Source organism: Myotis nattereri, assembly GCF_964212035.1.
Source record: "Myotis nattereri genome assembly, chromosome: 1".
Lineage (NCBI taxonomy): Eukaryota > Metazoa > Chordata > Mammalia > Chiroptera > Vespertilionidae > Myotis > Myotis nattereri.
This window is the reverse complement of record NC_138075.1, coordinates 139,140,468-139,162,874: the sequence shown is the minus strand read 5'-3', so window position 1 is coordinate 139,162,874 and position 22,407 is coordinate 139,140,468. Positions and strand designations below refer to the sequence as shown.

The window sequence follows — 22,407 nt, the reverse complement described above, 5'->3', positions numbered from 1 at the left end:
CTAAGGCCTCTGCTGGGTTTGGGTCTGGGGTGGGAAGAAAGACAAAGAGCTCTTAGAAGCCATCCCAGGCTTCCAACCCGCGTCCTGTCCCCGCTGCCTTGCAGAAGCCGGACCCAGGGAGCTGGGTCAGCCGAGAGCCTCTCCCTTCAGGCGGCCACCTGCCGTGCTCAGGGGGGTGGGAGCCAGGTGCGCGTCTGGAGCAGCGGGCCCGGGCCCCAGTCTTTGCGTGGCTCTTTGGGTGCTTCCCACACTTCTATGGCCGGTGGCCAGAAAAACCCAACCCAAGCCATGTCACCTCAGTGCCAATCTCAGGCTGATGGCCCATCTGGAGAATAGACTGCTGACACCTGCAGCTCTAGAATATGGCAGGTGGGTGTGGGAGCAAGACCACTGTAAGAGAAAGCCGTACTTAGTCCAGCACAATTATGAAACTCTGGGGTGGGCCTGGCACTAGAGACTTAGAGGAGAAGAAGTCAGCTTTTGTTTTTAGTAGAAAACTTGGTGCAAGCACTAAAGCGTCCTGCTATTGGTAAACACACAGCTGAGTGTTGAGGGTATACCTGGGCGCTTCACGCAAGCAGTCTGTGGGCACCTGCCAGGCTGACTGGTAACCGGGCACTTCTGGGCCTAACACTGTGAGGACATAACTACACCAACCCCCACCTTAAAGCCAACATTCAACTGTGTGTATCTGAGATTCTCACACATCTCTCCTGTCATAAATTTAGCTCTGAAAATTCGTTATTTCCCTTCCCTCGCTTGGACAAACGGGCAGCGTTTTCTTCAAGATTTATTCTGATAAATTATCCTTGATAAACTCAGCTTAAACCCTATTTCTACAAGGGTAATGTTTCACCTCTTTCCTCCCTCCTCTCCACTAAAAGAGTGCCCAGGCATTTTTCATGCTTTTCACCTGTGAAAACACAAAGATGTTTGGTCTGGAGTAAAATCAGACGATTCAGCAGTTGAGCAAAGTACGACTGTGCCTTTTGTTTCCACGTTTCCTTCACCGGGCCTGTTGCTTCATTATCAGGTCAGAACTCTGGGAAGGCGGTGATGCCAAGCCGTCACTGCCCATTGCCTTCCTGTCTGGAGCCGGCCACAGGCATTCATGCGGCGGGGCAGGCAGTGCACGGAGCCCAGCGAGCCAAGCGGGCCGCCCTGCCAACCCACGCTGCCATGCAAAGCCCCCTCCGACACATGCCAAGGAACAGATGACAAGGACACCTGTGCAGGAAAGGAGGCTCGCTCATTATTTAACGTAGCGCCACACAGCACAGCTACTCTTTCGAGTTGTGTCAGATTAATCTTTTGAGATATTCTTAATTTATCTTGTCCTGTAATTGTCAGCATCAAACAAACAAACAAAAAGTATGGAACATCTACGCTTCTCTCCAAGACCCTGGGAAAACTGCCAAGTCCTTGTGCGCCAAGGTGTTCCCAGAGGAAAGGGCTGTTCACGGGGTCTCCCTGCCACAGAGGCCACCCCGAGGTCCCTCTCCGCAGGCTCGGCTTAGAAAGTAAAAGCTTTTGGAAAATGAACCTGGAGCGGCCCTCCAGAATCAGAGGCTCGGAGGCCTTACCTAGTTTTATTTAGTGCTCCCGGAGATTTCTTTCTGACCCAATGTGTTGCAAATACAAGTTTCAATAATTGCTGAAGACAAGCGAGTTTAATTAGAATTGTAAAAGTTAAGAAAAGCCATACTTCCTGTACTGGAGTGGCAGGGAAAAATCTTCACACGTTACATCTTTAACAGAATGGATAAATGTAGAAACAGCTTAGAAGGCTGGTTAACAAATTACAGTGCGGGCGGACATACTACGGAATACTGTGCAGTCACAATCAAGGTGTATTTTAAGGATTAAAAAAAAATAACAAGAAATGGAAATAATACCAAATATTAGCACTGGTTTTCTTTATATGGCAGTGTTCTGAGTAATATACATTTTTCCTTATTTTTCCAAAATGAGAATGGATTGCTTGGGTAATTCAGAGAATTACCGAGGAGGCAGGATAAGTTAAAAGCGTGGATCAGGGGAGCACCGAGGAACCAGGGCGATTCCTGCCTGTGGTGACCTGAAGGGACTGCTGCTGTCCCTGTCTTCTCCTGTGCATGCGCAGGACTAGGGCCCAGGTGAAAGGAAGCCTCCTAATCGATGGCCCCTGACATGAGGACTCAAATGTGTGGGGAAACCCCAGGCACAGAGACACAGTTTCTCTTCCATGCCCTACACAATGTGGCAGGAATCTAGAATGGTATGGACTTCCAACCTCAAAAAAGATACAGTTAGGAGAGAAGACCCAAAAGCTGTCAAATAAATTCTGGACATGCAGATAACATCAAGCTTTTAAAAAGACAAACTCTCACCTCTGTAGTTCTGACACCACTGAGGTAAGGTTAAGGCGCTTAAAATTTGATTCCAGAAAAACATTTCAACCATTTTCTATAATTCCTTGAATATTTTCAAATTTTCAACCCCTTCACAGTGTGTAGATGGTATGATTCTCCTTTGTTTTTCTTTACGAGGCTTGGCTGTGCCGGGAGGGGCAACAAAAGCCAGTCGCCCTGCAGATGGGGCCTGGGCTCCTCACCAGGTCCATGGGGGTGGGGGCGGGGGTGGGAGTGGGGGTGCGGGGGGGGGGGGGGGGCGCGGGGTTGTAGCCTCTTCCACTTCTGGGATTAGATGTCAACTGCTACCTGCCCACCTGGTGTCCTACCTGTAACATGATATAGACTTGCTTCTGAAAAAGCACCATGAATTGGGCTGCTCTCTGACTTTCCCCTAAAGCCATAAGAAGATAAAGCTATTTAAAGAAGATAAAGAAGGCCTGGCTCACCATCATCTCCATGTAGCATCCTTCCATCAAGTTAGAAAGTTACACCCTGAGCAATTCCAAATATGAATCTCATTACCGCCCCCCCCCCCCCCGCCCCAGCCCTTTCAGGCACGCCTTCCTGCAATTATTATTTAGTGTTGTGTTTTCCTCTTGAAGGAACAAAATAACAGACCTGATGAAGAATACTGCTATTTTCTTGCTGACCTATTATGTCCATACATCAATGTCCCTTTCACGAAGGCATGAGCAAACCACGTGTCTTTCAGAATTTGAAACAGGAAAATAAGTTTGCCTCGTGAAGGAGTAGTAAGTGCTACTTTGACCTACAATGAGAAGGGCATAAAATATCAGGTACAGTGGGAAGGTGGAAGCTAAATTTAATGCTCAAGCCAATCACAGATTTGTCGCCTCGGCCTCTTGAGTTTTAGTTTATCTGCCTTCAGGTAGAGTCTCCCTATGGCCAGCTGCCCTGGCTCACCCAGTCCCTCTGTTTATTTCTGAAACAAGAAGGTGTGCATGATAAACAAAGGAGCGGTTCCGCAGGCTTTGGCTCCCACAGTGCCCACTGGGAGAGGCTGAGCAAAGCAGCAGATGCCTCTGCCGTCCAGAGAGCCAAGAAGGCACTTAAAAGGCTTCAGGATAAAAGGTGGCCATGTGAGGATTGCTGTTATTACAGCGATGAAAGGAAAGCGACCTGCTTGCAGGCTTTGAAATTTCAAGTCAAATACAACCAACAGAACACACAGTGCAAAATATGCACCTTAGAAAGCCTTCTGACAAAAGCCATTATTAAGCTCATCCCTGCAGCCCGGGCTTTAGTTCCTTTTGGAGAGGATGTGGGGCCCCGGGCCCAGGGGTGGTGCCCCTAGAGCTTAACTGCCTTGTTGTGAAACCAAAGAGGTTTTCCCTGATGGCAAAAGCGACCTCCCTCAGCTGCAGATGTCCTCACTACCCCCATAATGAAGAAGGCCGCATGGAGCTGGTCAGAGGGGACACTCGGTGCCCAAGGCGACCAAGCCAAGGCCACCAAGTGCCTGAGGCCAGACCCTCTCCAGACATCTTGGGAGTAGAGTTTGCTGTTACTTTCCAACTTACATTTCCAAACACCGCCCCCATCACCAGCCGCCCTCCCCATTTCACCGGACTGATTTTACAATGAAAAATCACCTTGTGAACATTCTGACTAGCTTCTCAGGTAAGGGGTCTTTTCCTCTCTGATCCTGCTAGAGGAAAGAATACTAGGGTTTGGAGAGATGGAAAGAAGACAGGATTTAGAATAAGAAGATTTGACTCTTGCTCACAGTATTCTCACAAATGCATACTCCAATCCTGACACGCACTGGCCTTATTGTGAACTCTAGTTCTCACTTTTATAGAAGAATCACAATATTTACTTGAACAGTTGTGAGCGGTAACTGCCAATGCGCACAGGAATTTGTCAGCTATGAACTGACACTTAGCTCCCTGATGTAACAGCACCCTCTGCAGATGGTGCTGGGTGCTCTGCTCCCCACTTAATTTGAGGTGGTGGGTCCCATGGCCTGTGGGGTCCTATGCGAGAGGGGAGGATTCCAACCAATCTCTCACTGAGTTCACCTTGCCTTTTTCTTGATCTTGTGAAGTCAGTAAATGGATACTTCCATCTTCAAAATAGAAAATTTCACACGTGCAGATGCTCTAAGAGTTGCTTCCGTTTCCCCCTTAACTTTCATCCCCCTCCTTCTCCATGTATAAATCATGTTCAAGTACTAGGAACGACTTCACCATTTTTGTCTGCTTATCTTATGGAATCACAAGAGTGATTTGATAAATGTATATGTGAAAGTAAGTTAAAATACCCTCAATAAATACAAAATGAAAATGCTAGGTGTTAGCAAAGTAATAATACCTGGTGCTAATTGTAACTTGTATGTAAATGCTTAAAAAAAAACAACACCTTGAAAAAATTCTCTAATACCTCATTACTTACTGCCAAATTTATCATCTAAAAATAACAAGAGTCAGCATTTTGAATTTATTTGTCTTAAGCATAAGAAAACAATAACGAAGGGGACCCCAAACTGTATTTGTCACAATGAATGGAAAATCCCACATCACGATGTCAAATCTCTGTTCGGATAGCAGAAAGGAAGACTAAATTGCAGTGTACCAGTGGTAGGGAGTGGCTTCATTTCCTCCTCTGCATTGCTACCTAGTGCACAGGTGTGTGCGAGGCCATCATGAAGATGCTTCTAGTTTGCGTGAGTTATGGAAATGCGGGATCAATTAAGAATCACGGAAAAAATTAAAGGTAACTGAACCATCAGAACTGAGATGGTGTGGGGTATGACGATGATGCTCTGTATTTCTTCTCGCCCAACTTTTACTTCTGTGTCTCTTTGTTTGAGCGGGGGCTTTCTAATTTGAGCTTATTAACCCTATAAAAATGAAAAAGTTGCCCTAACCGGTTTGGCTCAGTGGATAGAGCGTCGGCCTGCGGACTGAAGGGTCCCAGGTTCAATTCCGGTCAAGGGCATGTACCTTGGTTGCGGGCACATCCCCAGTAGGGGGTGTGCAGGAGGCAGCTGATCGATGTTTCTCTCTCATCGATGTTTCTAACTCTCTATTTCCTCTCCCTTCTTCTCTGTAAAAAAAGCAATAAAATATATTTAAAAATAAATAAATAAATAAATAATAAATAAATAAAAATGAAAGAGTCTGAGTATTAGGAAAAGGGAAGGAAAAAGGGTCCATGTGCTTACTGAAGACTGACCACAAGTTGGGCTGCTGGGGCCTTCCTGAGCACAGTGTGTTCAGGCCTCACAGTCCAGACCAAACGGTTCTGCCCTGTGTATGCTCAGGAGACAATCAAGTAAGAGCCCATGCTTGGGGGACAAAAAGGATGTGAGTGGCTATGTGCTAAGCCAGGTATCCAGGTATTGGAAACTCTCCCCGCTGCAGTCCAATTTTAACACTCTAAACTCACCTATGATGAAGCAGAGAACATTGAGGACGTTGAGGAAATAAATGATAAGTTGAAAAAATACAAGGCCAGATTGCCTAGAGCAGTGGTCGGCAAACTCATTAGTCAACAGAGCCAAATATCTGAAATTTCTTTTGAGAGCCACATTTTTTAAACTTAAACTATATAGGTAGGTACACTGTTATTAACTTAATTAGGGTACTGCTAAGCTGGCCTTTGCTAAAAACGTCCTCAATCTGATTGAGGTACGTTTGCTGAGGTCGACCTCTTCCAACTCTCCCATCCACACTCATCTTGTATACTTGTTTCAGATAGACGAGTGTGGATGGGAGAGTTGGAAGGGGTCGACCTCAGCGAATGTACCTCAAAACAATGTACCTCCCCCGTGCTGCGTATCCCGCGGCCCGCCTGCGCTGCATCGCCTGGCCCGACCGACCGACACCTCCCACTTCTTCTAACTCTACTTCTTCAAAATAGACTCGCCCAGGCCGAAAACCAACTTCTGCGCATGGGCCATGAAGTTTTAATCGCACTGTATGTGCGCGCCCGCAGATGGTATTTTGTGGAAGAGCCACACTCAAGGGGCCAAAGAGCCGCATGTGGCTGGCGAGCCGCGGTTTGCTGACCACGGGCCTAGAGTCAAATCCCAATTCTGTTGCTTACCAGAGCTTTGTGGCCTTGGGCAAGATACTTAACTTATCTGTGCCTCAGTTTCCTCCCTTATAAAATGGGGACCATCGTATGCCTACCCCATGGAGTTGCTGTGAGAACTTAATGCTTGTAAAGTACCTGGTACAGTGCCTGGCACGTAGTAAGTTCTAGATAAATGTGTCTGTTCCTGTCATTTTTATTATTAAAATGTATGTCAGTAATATGAACTGGACCCCAAATTGAATGTACTGGAGCTGAGCAAAGGAAGAGTCCTAGAGCTCTGAGACCTAGAATGGTGCAGGTTTCTGCTTTACTCCCACGGCTGCGCTGCCTGGAGTGGCTGCGGAGGATGGAGTCTCCTGTTGGAGAGCCTGCTTTTCAGGTGATTGTGCCCCGATCTCTGACCTGCTGTTGCATTACTGCTGATTCACAGCTCAACTCGTGGTAAACGAACAAAATATTTCAAAGCAAGCATGCAATTAGTGTTCATTTCAGTAATAACTCTCACAATTTTAAGATGCACATTTCAGAATGCTGCAAGCATTTGGCTTTGAGAGGTTTAAATGAGGACGCGGGGCAGACCAGGCAAAGTACAGGCTCTCCGTTTAGTGGCCGACACGGATTAGAATGCCACACACAGTTGAGTGAAAAGGCAGGAGGTGAGATGCGACTCAATGCAGAGAAAAGAAAAGTACTAACTCGCTGAGATGATTCAATTTTCATCAAGTACCTTTGAATGTCAAGTTCTGCCTGGAGAGAGATCAGCATGCACTGCAAAGCCTGTGTATCAGGAGAAAAAGAAAAAAATAGAAAAGAGAAAGGGTGAAAACATGAAGAGAAAAAGAACAGGTTGACCAAAGGGACCATCTATTTGTTCCTGATGAAAATGTAGCACAGTTAACTCTTTCTCTCCCCTACAGAAAGAGAGAATGGTGACAGTTCCATCTTTAAGTTTTAAAGAGAAACGGTGAAAGGCTTGATTGGCAATGAGTTTTCCCTAAAATATCTGCCACAAGCCCAACTAAATTCCCCTTGTCATTTCAGAACATGTCACATGATTGGCCTATTGTCCTGAGGTTGTCCCAAGGCTGCAGGGGAATTACCAAAGCCAGAGTGAAATACCAGGCCTAATGCAGGCAGGTGGCGAGCCCCAGCCTGCCAGCCTGATTGGCACTGGCCACTGGGCCACTGGCTACTGGGCTGGTTCTCCAAAGACGGGCCTGCGGGTGCAGCGCTCTGTGCTGTGGTTGGCCACGCAGGATGACAACTTGCTCACCATCAGACCCACTGTGAATACTTACAGGAACAGAGATCAGCATTAGGACTCAGGGAACGTATTCTGACACCTGAACCTGGCTGGCTCTGGAGTGTGCTGTCAGTTTACCATGATTATTATGCCAGTATTTAAACATTATTCACAACAGTCAAAAGGTAGAAGCAGTTCAGCAGATGAGGAAATAAAAAAGTGTGGTATCTATAATAATAAAAGCATAATATGCTAATTGGACCAGATGACCTTCTGGACGAAGCCCGGGCTGCAAGAGAAGCCTGGGTCCCGGGTGCCTGCCAGTGGCCAGAGGGAAGCCGGTGCTGGCAGCTGGGGGAAGGAAGGCCTACTCTTGCACGAATTTCGTGCATCAGGCCTCTAGTATACATATAATGGAGTATTATTCAGCCTTAAAAAATCCTTAAAAAGGAATCCTGTCACATGTTACAACATTAAGTGAAATAAGCAGTCACAAAAAAACAAAGACTAAATGAGGTACCTACAGTAGTCAATTCATAGTGATAGAAATAGAAGGGATGATGCCAGAAGCTGGGAGTGGAGGGGGATGGGGAATTGTTGTTTAATGTGCATAGTTTCAATATAGCAAAATAAGAAGAGTTCTGGAGAACAATGTAAATGTACTTAACACTAATGAATTGTGTACACTTAAAAAATGTTAAGATGCATATATTACCACAATTAAAATGTCATGTATATTTTACCACAATTAAAAAGAAAGAGAAAACAGTTAGTCAATGAGGTGTCATGGTTTGGCAGCTCACTTTATATATTACTGCACATGCATACAGATGTACAGGCACACCTCGGAGATATTGCGGTTGTGATTCTAGACCACCACAATAAAGCGAATATTGAAATAAAGTGAGTCACGCAAACTTTTTGGTTTCTCAGTATATATAAAAGTTATGTTTATGCAATGTTGTGTGTAATAATATTAAGTCTAAAAAATGTAATACCTTAATTAGAAAGTACTTTATTGGTAAAAATGCTATCACTAAAATGTAAATGCTAAAAATCACAGGGCTGTCATAAACCTTCAATTTGCAAAAAACACAGTATCTATGAAGCGTAATAAAGCAAAACACACTAAAATGAGGGATGCCTATATCCATGTGGATAACTAAGATATATGAAGCCACTAAATACCAGCTTAATTGAATTACATAATATCCATGATCCATTCCATTAATGTGTACATGTACATATATATGTGTATTTCTGAAAAAAAATTTATATTATTTGTAACTTAGTCTCACACATATTAGGTCACAATTATCCACGACAAAAAGAACATCTGAATAAAAACGATTATATCCAAAAGATCAAAAGCACAAAGACAGGTCTCCAGACAAAAACTGTTCTAAAATACTCTACCCAGAATGCACTTAGAGGTTAAAGAAGGGGAAAGAACTCAAATGAACTTTTAAGGGAAGAGGGGAGTGACAGAATTAGAATGATTAGCTTAAACTGACCTCAGAAAAGCCCTTTTCAAGGTGAACATATTCTTGATGGAAAGGTGAGGGTTGCTGTAGGGCCCTCTGGTTCTCCTGCCCCGAAGTTTACAGGCTTCATCAGCTAAGAAAGAAATATCCCAAAGTACAAATAATAGAAGCCCTGAGGAGGTTCATGATAAATAAAAGTGTAAGATAAAATCAGGGTGATAGATTTGAAGAGCTGCTATGTATAGAAAAGGGAAAAAAGGGAACCAAAAATCATAGAGTTTCCATAACAAGGAGATGGGGAGTAACATGGGCTGAGGGTAGAGAACCCAGGAGACACACAGCCCAGCACAGAGATGCGGAGATGGGAGTGGGCGGAGGGAACCAGTGCCCTGCTGACAAGGAGGCTGCCAGCGGGCCAGAGACCCCAACCTCCCTCTGCAGGCCATGGGCAGCCGAGGAACTTGCAACAAGAAGAGAATACCTGGGCTAAGGGGACGAGGAAAGTCACTGAAGTACTTTATACTTTAGATCAGAATCATCTGAAATTCAAGAAAGTAGGGGCAAGAGGTCAAAGGCTTCCAACTTTGGAGCAAATCCCAACTCCAGTGGTTGCATCTTTTCCTGCCTTTGCTGACTGAGGTCAAGGAAGCAGAAGCAGGAACAGTCCCCCTGGCTTCCGAGCTGCAAGGACCCAGGGGTGCGGAAGAGAGACCGGTGGTCCTTGTCAGAAGACGTAATGGAGAGAAAGCTCCAGAACCAGAGACCACTGGAGCGGTAGCCTCTATAATGACAGATACATTTTCTCAGGCTTACAAAATTAAACTCACAGAAAACCTTTCCACTTCTCAGCAGGCTCCATCTGTGTGGAAATGTTTTGAGCCCTATAGGTTTTGAGCTCTAGAGTAAGAAAGCAGAGGGGAAAAAAACGATTTTATTAGGCTACTCACATACTCTTGTTAAATCAAGTGTGTAGAACTTAGAAGCCTGATTTATTAGTTTGACTATAAACTAGAAAATTGTTCCTAAAAAAAAAAAAAATTAGAGTGGGTGGGAAAGGAGCTGAGCATCTTCAAGCCATTTCAGAGAATTGTAATGACGACCGAGTACTTTATCAACATAACAAGGTTACATCGAGATTCAGGGAAAACACAAGACTCACCGCCTTAAGGAAATGGCTGGAGTGTCAAAAATAATAATGCCGTAAAAATTAAGCGGAAAGACTCCTAATAAGTCCAATGACTATTATAGGAAGACAATGGCAAAGAGAAACTACAGATGCTGGGGTTATAGTGAAGGTTATTTGAGATTTCTCTGACAGGTTCAGTGCGGCATTAAGGAAAGGGGGTTCACAAGTTTATTTTCTAAGAATAAATATAATGTTGATGAGCCTGAGAAGAGCTGATTGAAAACAGCAAATATGAGGTAAGTGCCTAATGCACAGATGAGGCAGGGAAAAGCAAAAATGAACAATAAACACACAGCAGTTCTAACAGTGAATGATGAGTGATACTTAGGTACTTATATTTTTTCTATTGCTACATCTGTTTCTGAGTTTTAAATAATGAAAATAATTATATCCTATCTAATAAAAAAGAAACATGGTAATTGGTGTACGACCGCTACCCTTCCCATTGGCTAATCAGGGCAATATGCAAATTAACTGCCAGCCAAGATGGCGGCCGGCAGCCAGGCAGCTTGAAACTAACATGAGGCTTGCTTGCTTCAGTGACGGAGGACTCCAACATTCCCCGACTGCCACTGCAGGCCTCTGAGCTGCAACTCTAAGCAACTATGTAACAAATATAGAAGCTAAACAAAACCCCAGAAACCAGCTTTAGTCCGCCGGGCTTCAGCCAGCAGGATTGCAACATCGTAAGCAAAGGCCAGAAACCTACTTTCAGCAGCAGAGGCCTAAGAGCTGGAGCCAAGCCTGAAAGCTAAAGCTGGCCCAGAATTAAAAAAAAGAAAAGAAAAAAAGGAGCGGTTGGGAGCTTCAGTCACCCCCAGCCTGAAAACAGCCCTCGGCCCCTCACCCACACTGGCCAGGCACCCCAGTGGGGACCCCCACCCTGAAGGGTGTGTAACCAGCTGCAAACAGCCATCATCCCCTCACCCAGGCTGGCCAGGCACCCCAGTGGGGACCCCCACTGTGATCCAGGACACACTTCAGGGCAAACCAGCCGGCACCCACCCGTGCACCAGGCCTCTACCCTATATAGTAAAAGGGTAATATGCCTCCCAGCACCGGGATCAGTGTGACAGGGGGCAGCGCCCAAACCCCCTGATTGCCCTGCGGCTCTGTGTGTGACAGGGGGCGGGGCCACAACCTCCCTATCCACCCTGCTCTGTTTGTGACAGGGGAAGGTGCCCCAACCCCCTGATCAGCCCTGCTCTGTGCCTGATGGGGGGGGGGAGCTCCCCAACCCCCTGATCGCCCTGCGGCTCTGTGTGTTACAGGGTGCGGTGCCCCAACCCCCTGGTCAGCCCTGCTCTGTGTGTGACAGGGTGTGGCGCCCCAACACCCCCCCCTCCACGGGCCCTGCTCTGTGTGTGACGGGGTAGAGCCATAACCTCCCCATAGGCCCTGCCCTGAGTGTGACAGTGGCGGCGCCCCAACCCCCTGATGGGCCCTGCTCTGTGCGTGACAGGGGGCAGAGCCCCAAACCCCTGATGGGCCCTGCTCTGTGAGTGACAGGGGGCAGTGCCCCAACCCCCTGATTGGCCCTGCTCTGTGCATGACAGGGGGCGGCACCCCAACTCCCCAATCGGCCCTGCTCTGAGCCCGACCAGGGGCTGCACCTAGGGATTGGCCCTGCCCTCTGCCACCCGGGAGCAGGCCTAAGCCACCAGGTCGTTATTTCCCGAGGGGTCCCAGACTGTGAGAGGGCACAGGCCGGGCTGAGGGACCCCCCTTCCCCCCAGTGCACAAATTTTTGTGCACCAGGCCTCTAGTCCTATATAGTAAAAGAGTAATATGCAAATTAACCATCACTCCCTCACTCTGTCACAAAGATGGTGGCAGCCATGGAGCTGGAGCAAGCAGGAGGCTTGGTTGCCCCCAGAGATGGAGGAAGCCAAGCTTCCTGCCTGCCCTGGCCGGCCCTGAGATCCACTCAAGGCTACAAAGTTTTAATAATAGAAGATAAATAAATCCCAGATACCGCTTCCAGCCAGTGGCCGTGGCCAGCCTGAACACGGCCCTCAGCCCCTCTCCCAGGCTGGCCACACCCCCATGGGGTGAGGGTCCCTGCTGGGGGGCTTGACCAGCCTGCAAACAGCCATCAGCCCCTCAACCAGGCTTGCCAGGCACCCCAGCGGGCCCCCCACCCTGATCCAGGACACCCTTCAGGGCAAAGCAGCTGGCCCCCACCTGTGTACCAGGCCTCTATCCTATATAAAAAATGGGTAATATGCAAATTGACCCTGACAGCAGAACGACTGGGAACAACTGGTCACTATGACACACACTGACCATCAGGGGCAGATGCTCAATGCAGGAGCTGCCCCTGGTGGTCAGTGCGCTCCCACAGGGGGAGTTTTGCTCAGCCACAAGCCAGGCTGATGGCTGCCAGCACAGCTGTGGTGGCGGGAGCCTCTCCCACCTCCTCAGCTGTGCTAAGGATGTCCGACTGCAGCTTAGGCCTGGTCCCCGCTGACAAGTGGACATCCCCCGAAGGCTGCCGGGCTGCCAGAGGGAAGTCTGACTGCCAGCTTAGGCCCGATCCCCCGGGGAGTGGGCCTAAGCCAGCAAGTGGACATCCTCCGAGGGGTCCCAGACTGCAAGAGGGCACAGGCCAGGCTGAGGGACCCCCCCAAGTGCACTTTGTGCACTGGGCCTCTAGTCTATATATATAAAAGGCTAAGTGACCACCCGACTATCCAGTATATATGACCTGCACTGACCACCAGGGGGCAGACGCTCAGCATGGTGACTTGGCAGCGGTGGTTCTCAGGTGATCCACCCTGGAACCAGAGAGGAGGGAGCCCAATTCCTCGTGAGGCAGTGCAATTCCACCTTCAGCCATGGGTGCACAAATCCGTGCACTGGGCCACTAGTAATAATATTAAGAGTATCAATAAAGATGGCAAAAGTCAAATGTAGGTCTCTGGTAAGCAACAATGAGAGATCAAGTTTAAAGGATGTTAGAGATTGCTAAAATTTAAAAACTCACAAAAGGTTCGGTTTTGTTCACAAATTGAAGATTTTCTGATATCACTTTAGTCAACTTTTGACTACCTGGGAGCAATTTAACCAGGTTTGAGACTAATTGTGGTTAAAGAAAATATATTCATGAAAAAATTACAAGATCTAGTGAAATCATGTTTATATTAGGAGTCCTGTAAAGTCTGTAATTACACAATAATCATTGGTCGTCTAGCATTTCTTCTTCTAACATGAAGCCCTAATTGACAGAGACTAAACTTAGGTTTTTATTCCTGTTTCCAAATTTATTTCCTTTTCCTCCTCTATTACCGTTGTGAAACCCCATCTCCATCCCTCCCCCTCCTCTCCCCCCCAAAAAAGAGACACTAAGAAGGGATCTGGGGAACTAACTGGGCTCTAATAAAAAAAAAGCAGAAGCCTAGCAGCCATTTCTGCACATGGACCTCTCATGCAAACTGTACTTCACAGAGAAGCCTCTGCACTTACCTGCCGGCCTGCACTGTGTTTGTACATCTGAGCCAGTCCTTATGAAGGAGTTCTTGGAGTCCTACATCAACAGCAAGACTGAGGCTTTCCCACCCAATTGGAGCTGAGCTGCACAGCTCGGACCCAGCAGATCTGCTCTATTCTGACCAATTAGCAACAGGGACGGGGACGAGCCAGTTCCCCTCTGGCTGCAGTAGTGCACTTTGGGAGGGGCGTGGGAGAGGGCAGAGCAGGGCTGCCTGGCTCTGGGGCAGCCTCGCAGCAGTGAAATGGCCTGCTGCAGCACCACCGAGCTGTTCCAGGCAGTGCTGTTTTCACAGCCATGCTGTATTACAGTTGAGCTGTTTGCACTAAATAACATTTCTTTCTTCATTGCACCCCAAACTGGGGATTTCTGTTGGTGTTTGAATTGGTGTCAATGACCGTCAGTTGACACTTCAACTTTGTTCTACGGAGAATTGTCAGTATTAGTTTCCACCGAGTTCAAGATTCAAGGAATGCAGAGTGCTATTTTTATCAAATTTCTTAACACCTATCATCTTCCTGCTTCTGAAATCACATAACAGGTATTTAATTTTTTAAAAAATGTATTTTATTGATTTCTTACAGAGAGGAAGGGAGAGGGATAGAGAGTCAGAAACATCGATGAGAGAGAAACATTGATCAGCTGCCTCCTGCACACTCCCCACTGGGTATGTGCCCACAACCAAGGTACATGCCCTTGACCAGAATCGAACCGGGGACCCTTGAGTCCGCAGGCCGGTGCTCTATCCACTTAGCCAAACCGGTCAGGTCAGTATTTAATTTTTTAATCCTGACTTTCCTTCTCTGTAAAGTGGGGACAAAGTTTTTACTTCACGAGGTTGTTGTGAAAATTAAAGAAGAGTGAGGCATGTGAAACACAATGCACAATTTCTGGCACAGACTAAGAATACAAACGTTAGGAACTTCAAGTTTAGAAAAAATTGCCAAATAAAAAGATGCTTTACTTTAACAAATAACCAAGCAATAAATATAAAATGCCTTAAAATTCTGCGTATCTTTCTGATTCAGCCATTCTATTTCCAGCAATTAACTTTAAGAAAATAATCTACAGTGATCTACAAAGATGTACACAATAGAACCAATCAAACTAAACAGTCACTAACAATGAAGGATCCAACTCTATAACAACGCAGAATGAAATTCACACATATAATTAAGCGGGAAAAATCATGCTAGAGAAAACGGTATGTGTTAGGCTTTCTTTCAGTCTACATATATAGAAAAAAATAGGTAATACACCAAAATGTAAATCCATGTGGGTCATTAGTTTGTAAATGATTCTTTCACTCTTTATTCAGTATTTCTAACATCTCTAGAATATACATGTATTACTTTTGTCATAAAAAAATGAATTGTTTTAAAAAGTCACCTAGAAGTTTGGTATCAAATTATTAATGCTTGTTTTTCCCAAATATGATATAAGTAGCTACAGATGGATATAAAATAAGATGGGAAAACAATATTCTATCCATTTGAGAGCCTTACAAATGGGAATAAGAAGATCATATCTAGATTCAAAGCCTCTTGATACATGTAATTTTGCCATTATTTTTTCTCACGTTGATTATGTATTAGTTGTACCACCAGGGGGCGCATTGAATTAAGCAAGTACAATAATACAGGGTGGGGGCAAAAGTAGGTTTACAGTTGTGAGTACCTGAAAGTTTATTTTTGCACTATTATTTTTTTTCATATATTTTATTGATTTTTTACAGAGAGGAAGGGAGAGGGATAGAGAGTTAGAAACATCGATGAGAGAGAAACATCGATCAGCTGCCTCCTGCACACTCCCTACCAGGGGATGTGCCCGCAACCAAGGTACATGCCCTTGACCGGAATCGAACCCGAGACCCTTGAGTCCACAGGCTGACGCTCTATCCACTGAGCCAAACCGGCTAGGGCTGTACTATTATTTATTAACTACTGTATTATTTTCCATACAAACAACTGTAAACCTACATTTGCCCCACGCTGTACAATCTATCATGATAGGAAGAAGCAGCTAAAATCCCAAATTTAGGAACACAACACACCCCATATTGATTGCTCTGTCACAGTTCCTCTTCAAAATGCCTCACAGGGTGCCTTGTACAAACTCACTTTGGCTGTACGTAACCAGACTGAAAAAAAAAATTACACCACTTGTGTAGCTAATATCAATGATAGAAGGAAGAGCATTGATTTCTGCAAGTCTAATAGATTTAAAAAAATTGCCATCAAAGAAACAAAAATTAGTAGTCGCTCCTGTGACATAAAACTATACACAACAAAAGCAGATATTGGGAAAATAGTTTTAGAATTAATTCTACCCTAAAGACAGAATTATCAGTAACTTGGGGCCAAAGCAGTATTCGGTTATTATGGGGTAAAAAGAAGGTTCTCCATTAAGAAACCCAATTGTAATATAATTTCATTTCTAAAAATGTTCAAAATATTAAAGATGGAATAAAATCAGGTAGCCTTGTGAGACTTTGTAAGTCATGTTATGATTTATAAATGATATTACAATCGTCTTAAAATATAGGATCAAGTCCTGGCCAGTGTAGCTCAGTTGGTTGTACCATTGTCTCATGCACTGAAGGGTCCTAGTTCAATTCCCGGTCAGGCACCTGCCTGGATTGGGTTCCATCCCTGGTTGAAGTGGTTATAGAGGCAACCAATCAATGTCTCTCTCTCTCTCTCTCTCTCTCTCTCTCTCTCTCTCTCTCTCTCTCTCTCCCCCTCTCCTTTCTTCTCTCTCAAATCAATAAAAACATGTCCTCCGGTGACGATCAAAATATATCTACATAGATATTTATATGATCAAGTCTAAGGGACTTTCTAGGGTAAGTACAAACATATAAAACTGCAGCATCTAACAAAAAGTGCTCATGGCAGAAATCTGAGGAAGTTGTAATTTTCTAGGAATCCTAAGTAACTCTATAGTGAATTTAGGATGGTGACTGGGAGGTATAACTTTTGGAAAGAGACAGAATTGGGCTTGAACCAATTTCAACGTAGTATCTGTGAGATCTTGAGCACGTTACCTTGGAAAGGTTGCCTTGGTCATGTTTCATGTGCAGTTTCCTCATCAATAAGATAATAAATATAGTAATAATATTGCTTATATTATGGTTTGTTGTGTGAAATAACTTATGAAAACTGCTAAACCCAGTGCCTAGCATACAGTAACACAGTTCACTGCTTAATAAAAGCCCAGTAAATATTAGGGCTGCCACAGATCCTGTGCCAGCATGTGGCCGAGCAAAGTGTCTGAACCCTTCTGTTCTTATATTCTCATGAGTAGAATGGGGATAAGGAGTTTGATATTAAAACAAAAAATAAAAAGCAAATATACATTACTTATGCATACAACAGAGTACTGCCTTTCAAAGCAGTGTGGTGGTGGCGGGGGGGGGGGGGGGTCTGGTTACCCAATTATTTCTATCACCTTACCAATGTCTGCAAAATCAGACTACAAAGTAAGCAAGTAAACCTGGCATATGCAAGGTGGGTATTCAGCCAGTTGTCCCTATAGCCGCACCATTTGTTCATGACCACTGGGCCATAGCAGTGGCAGCCCTTACCATAGCAGCTGTTAAATATGGCAATTACTAACCCTGGTCATTTATCTTAAGTTCTGTGTTTCAACATCCACCCTTCCCGCCTCACAGAGTATGAGACTAAAATGATGCAATAAATAAATCTCTGTCAGAGTTTTGAACAAGTTAGATCCCTGCAAATAAAAGGTGGCTTTAGGATAAACAAATACATTGGCTATCTAATTATACAATCACTTACAGGATGGCTGATGTCTCACTAACAGGTCTCCGAGTTCTTTCCTGAGCCTCCACATTCTGGTTTAACGAAGGGGGAAATGCAAGTGAGCTGACTTGGAAATGTCCCTGCCCAGTGTTTTATAAAACACGTACGCAGAGTTAACCCAGGTCATCTCCACAAGAGTGACAGGTATTCTCAGAACTGCCCCAACCGGACGCAGCCTAAGGACATCAGGATGACCACACCCCTGAGAACGCATTACCTTCCCATAGTCCTTAACACCATTGGACACATTAGACATTTTGTTTACTTGCTTATTTCTTGCCGACCCTCACCCCTACCCCACCTCCCACCCACAATATGTAAGCATCAGGGAGGCAGGAATCTCTCCAGGGCTCAGATTTCACTTCTAGAATGAATGAAAGGCTGGAAGGAGGCTCTGGCTTGGGGGAGCCTTGGGCTTTGTCAGCCTGCTTGACTTGAGAGTTTACCTCTTGACCCTCTTGCATTGTTGGGTCTGACGAGTTCAGACATGTGCTCCCGCAGCCCTGCCTACACCAGCAAGCTCAGCAACACTCACATCAGCCTCCCCAGCCAACTTGCTGACTCCCCTCCAGCCGCCACTCAGGGCTCTCCATGGCATTCCAACCTATCACCTCAGCTCCCCTGGCTTTAGTGCTTCTTGGCCGCACTCACACCTTCTTCAAAGGAGGAACATCTCCACCTGATACGGGATTCCTGTTGGGCAGAATTCCTGTTCAGTTTTCACCAAAACCCTCCTCCTCTGGAACACTGAACTCAAGTGGAACAAAAACACTCCAACCCCTCAAGGAAAAAAAGCGCTCTGAAAATCCAGGTTTCTTTTCTCCCTCGTTACATATTCCATCCTTGTTCCAACAGCTGCCTGCCGGTAGCTGCCACAGGGGAATTACCTTCCTCTGGATTACAGGTGCCAGTTAACACCGGCCTCGCCATGAGCTGACCAGGCCTTGCCTTAAGAAGCAGCTTCTCACACATAAGCCCCGACGAAAGGTCGCAGTTTGAATGGGGAGGAGAGCCCGAGAGCGCGAGGCTGAGCCCTGGCCGCATTTCCCAGCGTCTTGCCTATTCATCTCCAGAAACAGTCACATTATTTTGGAACTAAAAATTATTGTGAAACGGATAAGCTTTATCGGGGAAGAAAATACCTTCTCATACAAATACTATCTTTGACAATCCCATTTCACTGCTAATAGCAATCAAAGAAGAGATTGAACCCTTTTCTTCAGCTCTAAGACGGACTGGTATTATTAAACAGACAAGGAAAACACGGGCCACCATCTGTGGCTAGTTTGTGATGATCTAACATCAGCACTATAATAAATACAACCTAGCTGGGGCCCAATTACAAATTAGTATTTTTAACATTGCAATTAAGGAAAAGAATTTCTGAAGAAGTAAAAGGGGGAAAAAGAGCTATATGTCTCTAGCATGATTCTGAAGTTCCTGCAGTAGAATGCATACATTCTCCTAGCTGGGTGAGTACTGCTAGTTGTCATTTTTAACATTCCAGCCTAACGTTTTGTTTATAAAGTAGGTAAAGATTCCAATGTTTGGGAATCAGAAGTCTGGATTCTAGTAGTTCTTGGAGAAGTTTAACGTGTGTCCCTCTAATTACAATGAATTAAAATAGAATGCCTGCACATAACAATTCAACTCTGAACAGACTTTGCTAATTGCCTGGAAATCGAGGGAGCAAAGAGCTGAAAGCAGTCAGTGAGAAGACAGACAGCCTCTGGCCCTGCACTGAGATGCTGAGAGAGTGAGATGAGAGAGAAAATCGCCCCTTAGCAAAACTAGAAGTCATGTGGCTCCTGTCTATCATCATAAATATGGAACTTTTCGACCTGGGGGCAACCACAGTTCACAAATGTCCATCAGGACTCTGGGTGGTACCATTAGAAGGCTTTCAAAAGCACATTTAAGAAGATTACCAACTGTCCTTCGCAGAGAAGGGCACTGAAAAGTTAATTGAGAATTTCCTTGCCACTTCTTCCATCAAAACACAGAAATAAGTTGAAAATACCCAAAGGAACAAATCTAATGAGAAATATGTTTGGGAGAGAAATAAAAACAGAAATTGTTACTCACAAACAAAACATATTGTTATTGTAAAGGCATTTTTGTTTGTTTTTTACCAATGGGTATTATTTCACCAGCATTTCCATCTGGACCATCTGCCTGGGTTGCCTCATCACCTGTCCTAGAACCTCAGGAAGTCATCATATTGGAATGTTAACACTTTGGGGTGGGATGGCTTTCTTTTCCCTCCTCTAAAGGAAGTCTGGGTCAGCAGGATTGGGGTAGAGTGAGGGGCAGGGGGACCTGCATTCAGGGAGTCAAGCGGAAACAACATCATTGAGATGGGTGCTCCTTGCTGGTCTGAACATGTCCTTCAGGAAACACCTCTTTCTCCTCTTCTGCCTGGAAGACCCAGGAGGCTGCTATGGGTCTGAGGCTGAAGTGTAGGCATACAGGGTCATTCTGGGTTTCTAGCGGAGATCTCAGCACCACTCACCCTCCAGCACACCTAAGAGCAGGGGTTCTCAACCTGTGGGTCGCGACCCCTTTGGCGGTCGAATGACCTTTTTACAGGGGTCGACTAAGACCATCCTGCATATCAGATATTTACATTATGATTCATAACAGTAGCAACATTACAGTTATGAAGTAGAAACGAAAATAATTTATGGTTGGGTCACAACATGAGGTACTGTATTTAAAGGGCTAGAAGGTTGAGAACCACTGCCTTAGAGAATCCCCCACCCCCAAATCCCTCCTTGGGTTTGCACCTGCAGACATGAGGGCTTAGGACAAAGCTGAGAAGGTCACTCATAATTTTCAAACTAATTGCTCCATTGCATTTCAACTCTTAGCCAAGGTGTCTGACATGGAATCTTCCTCTTCTTAACCCCTGACCCCTCTCAGAATTTACCAAGTATCATGATGACCTTCAACGACCTGCACAATGCTAATAAATCCACTTGCATATCACCACTAAAGCACAGCAACAGTTCCTTTGCCTCTGGGAACAGAAACCCACTCTTTCAGGGCCAGATTGCCAAGCAAGAATAACCCTGACTCTCCACCTACTCCTAGTTTGACATTGACCTTTTCAATATAGGGCTAACTTTGAGGTGTAACTGAAGAGCTTAATAATCCAAACAAAGGACAGTTAAAATAGAGCATTTCATTAGCTGACATAAAAAAAGAATGTATGTTCAGGAGAATGGTGGTGCTCTGGGCACCATAATCTACAATGGGTAGACCAGTGGCTGTTAGGGAGAAGGGTGAAACTCTAGTTGCTTTTTAAGTATACATGTAAAGTATACACACATACCTTGCAATTAATTGCATAAAAATGCAAAACGATCATGTGGCCATGTGGAACACTGGGAGCAGGCAGACTTCCTATGGGCTCAATCTCTCTTTAAAGGAGTTGCTCAGTGAGCCACCCTCCTCCCCGTTCATAATGCAGGTCTTAGGTCAGCTGGGAAGACTTATGGCGAAAGTATAATCCAATGTTTAGCCTGTTATGGATTTGTCTACTGACCTCTTTCCCACTCCAGTGGAGCAGACAGTGCAGCAGAGAGGGAAGGCAGGCCACGCTGGTGGTCAGCCCTCACTAACCAGGGATAAGGGAAAGGAGCCCACCTGGACAAATGATCTATCCTGAGGGTGTTCAGACGACCCATTGCTGGCCCTGGGCTGTTACACCCCCAGGCAGCATAACGCAGAGCCTCCCCATTGTGTTACCAGCCACCAGCATGTGTAGACTCTTGTCCTGTCTGTCAACCACAAGGTCAGGATCAGACTCATGACAGACAAGGTAGTAGCTTATGGATGGGCTGTGAGGTGCCGAGGGCGATTTCATGGGAACTAAGAAGCCATCATGTTTCAGGAATGCCTCACCAACTCGCTAGCTGAAGCTTACAAATCCATAGCTTCTTGGTGCGCCAAGCAGGGTCTCTGGACACCATCATTAAAAGTGTAGGCACCACTGGGAGAATAAACAACAGCCTTACCAGGCAGTTAGACTCTGTATCAGCAAGGTTAGTAGAGCCTTTCCTGAGAGGGTATTTTGATAAGATGTAGGAAAGGGGGTCCAGAAATGAAATAACTGTCGCACAGGCAACTATGGTTTACTCGTTGTTTTTCATGAGTTCTGCCTAGACACGAGGTGGAGGCAAGTCCTGTATGCTCACTGGCTCTCCAGCTTCCCCTAGCAACTAGAGGAACCTCTCCATTTCACAATGGGCAACAGGCTCAGACTGTGGTTGAGACTTTCAGTGTCTCTCTCCTGCCAGCCCTGGGGAGTCCCAGCTACCCCCACCTACACTGTTAATGACAAAATGAAGTCATGAATAAATGCTGACCGTGGATTGTGCTGTGAAGAGCACGGCCATAGAGACTGGCAGTTGCTCCAGAAAAGAATGAAACCCAGGGCAGAGAAGCAAATAAAGACAGAGGGCAAGAAAGGAGGCCACAGAGAACATTTTGAATAGTTAGATTCTCTTACGAAGAGTAACACTTGAAATGCATGGCCCACTGGGTAGGATTAATCATAAAAATCACAAATCACTGTCAGTAAGCTCCAGGGGATGTAGGTGGACAGGATTTGGGTACAATCTGTTTTATGGAGTTTTCATGGTTCTGTTACTTAACCTCATGCTAACAAGAATAAAACTGAGACTCAGTAGCACAGTACAGGGGAAATCCATATCCTATTTC

The 22,407-nt window shown here is 45.5% G+C and overlaps 1 protein-coding gene across 4 annotated transcripts in view; it reads right to left on the bottom strand.

Annotated features, from left to right (window-relative positions):
- The window catches only part of KIAA1217, a 467,214-nt gene that overhangs the window by 159,857 nt on the left and 284,950 nt on the right, over window positions 1-22,407 (bottom strand). Inside the window, exon 3 of one of the 4 annotated variants that reach the window (XM_081104028.1) lies at window positions 7,152-7,232. The exons of the other annotated variants lie outside the window; for them this stretch is intronic. Within the exon in view, the coding sequence (XP_080960154.1) occupies window positions 7,152-7,232 (81 nt within the window). The remainder of the gene's footprint in view (window positions 1-7,151; window positions 7,233-22,407) is intronic. 4 annotated transcript variants of the gene reach the window in all.